The 5297-nt window shown below is 47.9% G+C and overlaps 1 protein-coding gene across 1 annotated transcript; it reads left to right on the plus strand.

Annotated features, from left to right (window-relative positions):
* The first annotated feature begins 1541 nt into the window (after positions 1 to 1541).
* Positions 1542 to 3359, plus strand: LOC104657250 (actin, cytoplasmic 1-like). The gene has a single exon (XM_030938108.1). The coding sequence runs from the start codon at positions 1625 to 1627 to the stop codon at positions 2747 to 2749; it is 1125 nt and encodes a 374-aa protein (XP_030793968.1). The 5' UTR covers positions 1542 to 1624; the 3' UTR covers positions 2750 to 3359.
* Positions 3360 to 5297: the final 1938 nt, after the last annotated feature.

Genomic DNA, 5297 nt, shown 5'->3' on the forward strand with positions numbered 1-5297 from the left:
TTTTGTATTTTTAGTAGAGACAGGGTTTCACCATGTTGGTCAGGCAGGTCTCAAACTCCTGACCTCGTGATCTGCCCTCCTTGGTCTCCCAAAGTGCTGGGATTAGAGGTGTGAGCCATCGCATCCGGCCAAACTTGCTCAGTTTCATGGGAAAGTAAAAAAGGCAGGAAATCTAATGAAGGCATCCTCAATGAGGCTGGGCACATGTCAGCATTTGAAGTACCTTTATCGGCACCACTGCCCGGGCAACAGCTCACTAACCCAGCTCCACCACTTGGTCATTTGTGGCTTTCTGTGGACCTTAAGCTTCCTACTTAACCCATCAAGAAAATATTATCCGCCTAAAACACACATTCTCTCATTTCTTTTTACTTCCTTCTTTTCCGTTTTGCTCCACACTGCCCCTATTATGTGGTCCCAGCTAGGCTCACAGAGGTCCCTGGGGTGAGATCTTGTCAGCATGGGGGACATTTGGATGCACTGGCTGAAACCCAGGCTGCCTTCTCCTAGCCTGAGCTGCACCTGTCCACCTCCCATCTGCATTTCCAAGGCCTCATGTGGTTGAAGGGTACCTGAGCAGCCTGTTCCCTGAGGGAGGACACCACCACTTGGAGCCACACAGCCCGAAGACAAAGAACTGTGGAAGTAAGCGGAAGGATTTAGGAATCTTCTGTGAGTGGCATTTAGAGCCTGAGTCACTGCCTCCTAGCAGAAATAATTAGCCCAAAAACACTGGGAAGTCTGGGAGGTTAATTAAAACCATTTAGTCATGTCTTTCTTGTCTTTCTTCATGAATCCTTCAGAAACATGATAAAGTCAGAAAATGGAATAAATGAAATTTTTAAGATCCCCATAATCTCAGTAATATATGATACGAAAATCCAATGAGCACTTTTGTTCCAAATATTGGCTAAGCATTTTACATGCATTATCTCACTAATTTCTCCCAATTATCCTAAGAAGTAAACATTACTTACTATTTTCAACCTACAAACTGGATTTAAGAAACTCAGGAACCTCCAATGTGTCTCACCTGGAAAAGGGCAAAAGCCAAGAAACTTATCTAGTTCTAATGCTGAAGACCTTTGTCTAAAGCAAATCCTTTCTCGCCACATATCCTCCACTTACTCCTGTGGAGTGAGTGAGTGTCTCCAGCTCCAGAATCTCCCAACGGACCCTCGTGGCTGCAGGCAGAGTTGCTATGTGAGATCATCGATTCCTCTCCTATCCACTCTTCTCATCTGAACATACCTTGGGATTTGCTTTCTTTAGTGGGAGTTTCCGGCTTGGATATAATGCCTTTCATATTTGGTGCTAGTAAGAATCTGGACATTAGGCTGAGACCTAGCGTTACCAGGAGTTTAGATGTAGTGGAGAACATGGAGTGGTCACTAGGCTGGAAAACTCTTTTGGCACCAAGGGAGGCAGAGTGAGAAGAGTGTCAACAGACTATGCTAAGAGGGAGGAGAGGCGGAGACCACCGCGTGTTTGTGAAGAGAATGGTGGAAGCTGGACTCCTCAACTAGAAAGGGACAAGGAGACCGCCGAGACCGCGTCCGCCCCGCGAGCACAGAGCCTCGCCTTCGCCGCTTCGCCGCCCGTTCACACCCGCCGCCAGCTCACCATGGATGATGATATCACCGCGCTCGTTGTCGACAACGGCTCCGGCATGTGCAAGGCCGGCTTCACGGGCGACGATGCCCCCCGGGCCGTCTTCCCCTCCATCGTGGGGCGCCCCAGGCACCAGGGCGTGATGGTGGGCATGGGTCAGAAGGATTCATATGTGGGCGACGAGGCCCAGAGCAAGAGAGGCATCCTCACCCTGAAGTACCCCATCGAGCACGGCATCGTCACCAACTGGGACGACATGGAGAAGATCTGGCACCACACCTTCTACAATGAGCTGCGTGTGGCTCCTGAGGAGCACCCCGTGCTGCTGACCGAGGCCCCCCTGAACCCCAAGGCCAACCGCGAGAAGATGACTCAGATCATGTTTGAGACCTTCAACACCCCAGCCATGTACGTGGCCATCCAGGCTGTGCTGTCCCTGTACGCCTCTGGCCGTACCACTGGCATCGTGATGGACTCCGGTGACGGGGTCACCCACACTGTGCCCATCTACGAGGGGTATGCCCTCCCCCATGCCATCCTGCGTCTGGACCTGGCTGGCCGGGACCTGACTGACTACCTCATGAAGATCCTCACTGAGCACGGCTACAGCTTCACCACGGCCGAGCGGGAAATCGTGCGTGACATGAAGGAGAAGCTGTGCTATGTCGCCCTGGACTTCGAGCAGGAGATGGCCACGGCGGCTTCCAGCTCCTCCCTGGAGAAGAGCTACGAGCTGCCCGATGGCCAGGTCATCACCATTGGCAACGAGCGGTTCCGCTGCCCTGAGGCTCTCTTCCAGCCTTCCTTTCTGGGCATGGAGTCCTGTGGCATCCATGAAACTACCTTCAACTCCATCATGAAGTGTGACGTGGACATCTGTAAAGACCTGTACGCCAACACAGTGCTGTCTGGTGGCACCACCATGTACCCTGGCATTGCTGACAGGATGCAGAAGAAGATTACTGCCCTGGCGCCCAGCATGATGAAGATCAAGATCATTGCTCCTCCTGAGCGCAAGTACTCTGTGTGGATTGGCGGCTCCATCCTGGCCTCGCTGTCCACCTTCCAGCAGATATGGATCAGCAAGCAGGAGTATGACAAGTCTGGCCCCTCCATCATCCACCGCAAATGCTTCTAGGTGGACTGTGACTTAGTTGCGTTACACCCTTTCTTGACAAAACCTAACTTGCGCAGAAAACAAGATGAGATTGGCATGGCTTTGTTTTTTTTTTGTTTTGGTTTGGTTTTTTTTTTTTTTTTTTTTTTTGGCTTGACTCAGGATTTAAAAACTGGAACGGTGAAGGTGACAGCAGTCGGTTGGAGCAAGCATCCCCCAAAGTTCTACAATGTGGCCGAGGACTTTGATTGTACATTGTTCTTTTTTTTAATAGTCATTCCAAATATGAGATGCATTGTTACAGGAAGTCCCTCACCCTCCTAAAAGCCACCCCACTTCTCTCTAAGGAGAATGGCCCAGTCCTCTCCAGAGTCCACACAGGGGAGGTGATAGCATTGCTTTCATGTAAATTATGTAATGCAAAATTTTTTTAATCTTCGCCTTAATACTTTTTTATTTTGTTTTATTTTGAATGATGAGCCTTCGTGCCCCCCTTTTTTGTCCCCCAACTTGACATGTCTGAAGGCTTTTGGTCTCCCTGGGAGTGGGTGGAGGCAGCCAGGGCTTACCTGTACACTGACTTGAGACCAGTTGAATAAAAGTGCACACCTTACAAAAAAAAAAAAAAAAAGGGACAAGGAATGCTTCTTTGAGCCATCTTGGATGATGTCAGGGAAAGGCTTCTACCTAGAGAAGAAGATGCCAATGATAAGGGATCATGAGATGAAGTGGCAAACATAATAAATTATAATGTGGTGCTTTCCAAGTGCCAGTCCCTAGCCCAAGGATAGACAGCTGGGACATAGTAGAGCTGGGATTTGCACCAGATCTGACCTGCAGCCCAGGCCCTTATCTGTGTTCTAGCCCTGACTGCCTCTTACTGTCACAAGATACCACCTGGCATGGCACAGGTCACATGAACTTTTAAAGTCTGATATAAGTGAAAAGTGATTATAGATTGGTAGGAACCATGGCATTTATCATCCCAAATGGGATGCTGTCGTGAAAGGAGATGCTCATAGTTACATAAGCACAATGTAATCTGGGATTTTCCCAGGCAAAGCAGGACGTATTGTCACCCTATTTATAGGTTATGAATTACTCCACAAATTACATTTTTGTAAAATGGGAATAACACCTGCTCTCTCTGCCTCTACCTCACAGGGTTTCTGTAAGGCAGGATTGAATGAGATAATGTGTGTTACACCATGTTACAAAGAGGGAAGCTGTTTCCCCCTTTGAACAAACTGTAAGTATGATCTGAATGCATCGATTATGGTAGGTGTGTCAGGACAGTGACATGTGTGCCCTATCTTGGAGTGTGCTTAGGTTCTTCATAGGTGTTCATGTGTAATGATTAAGTATGGGCATCAAAAGTCTGGAAATGGGGAACCCACATGGCATTGCTTAAGTCTCTTACTAGTATAAGGAGGTTGTAGGATATTTCTAAAATATCTTTAATAATTGAATTTAGAAAACTGAATTTCATGAAAGTCGGGTAAAGTGCTGGTGTAAACATCACGAGAACGCTCCTGAATGCTACCCTCTTGGAGTCAGCATTAGTGCAACTACCCCCCCCCCCCACACACACACAGAGAGACACACACGCACATCTCCCTCACAACACACTCAGAACAGACAGACATACAAACCGTAGTGTATCCCGTTTACCACACGCAGTAGAGTTTCTCTCTCATCCTATCAAGAGTTCACCAATTCTAAAGCAATTGGCATCATACTGCTCACGTCTAGGATTCTGACTAACCACATGCAAGATTAAATGTGTTTGTTATCCTGGCTCTAACGTGCTAAAATATCAAAGGGAAATTAATGAGATATGATTTGTATGAAGACATAAAAGCCTAAAATCCCATTAGATAAACATGAACTTACATCCAAGTTACCTGAGCTCCAACAAGCCAAATTCATGCCGTGGTCCACTTTCTGTGTTCTTAATTGCGATAGTGTGAATCTGACTAAGTGCAAGGCAAGCTGCTTCCCTCTTCATATCTCTCATTACTTGGTACTGTATTTTGATCCATGTAAACAGAGAAAAGAGCATAGCAGCCCCAGGAATTCAAGTTAGTTGCTAACCAGGAAGTGGGTGCACCTTCCGTATTTCCAGGGACCCTGGCGGTTATGCCGTGGGATGTGTGCGTGACGTGTGCAGCCCCTGCAGTCAGCGCCGGCAGACCCCATCCCAGATAAGGACAGCGCTGCGCAGAAGCGGTCCTGCCCCTACCTGCACGGAGCACTCAGTCCAGGAGAACAGAGTTGCTGTTTGCTGTCTTGAAAACGAAAGGAGGAGGAAGAGGAGGGGAAAGGAAAAAAGGACGAGGAAAACAAAACCACAGAGAGGGGCGAGGGGGAGGTGGAAAAAGAAAAAGATTAACTGAGTGGAGAAAAAGTTTTCATGCCATGAGTTTTTTAAAAAAGGAAACAGGTAAGCAGAGAGTTAAGGGATTGGTGTTTTTCTCTTCTTTCATTTCACAGAATGCTAGAAAATCAAATGGCAGGTCTGGGAGGGACAGCCTTGCTCCACAGAGTCTACTGAGAGGTGGTGCAGCGG

This window comes from Rhinopithecus roxellana, chromosome 9 (genome assembly GCF_007565055.1).
Source record: "Rhinopithecus roxellana isolate Shanxi Qingling chromosome 9, ASM756505v1, whole genome shotgun sequence".
NCBI classification, from domain to species: domain Eukaryota; kingdom Metazoa; phylum Chordata; class Mammalia; order Primates; family Cercopithecidae; genus Rhinopithecus; species Rhinopithecus roxellana.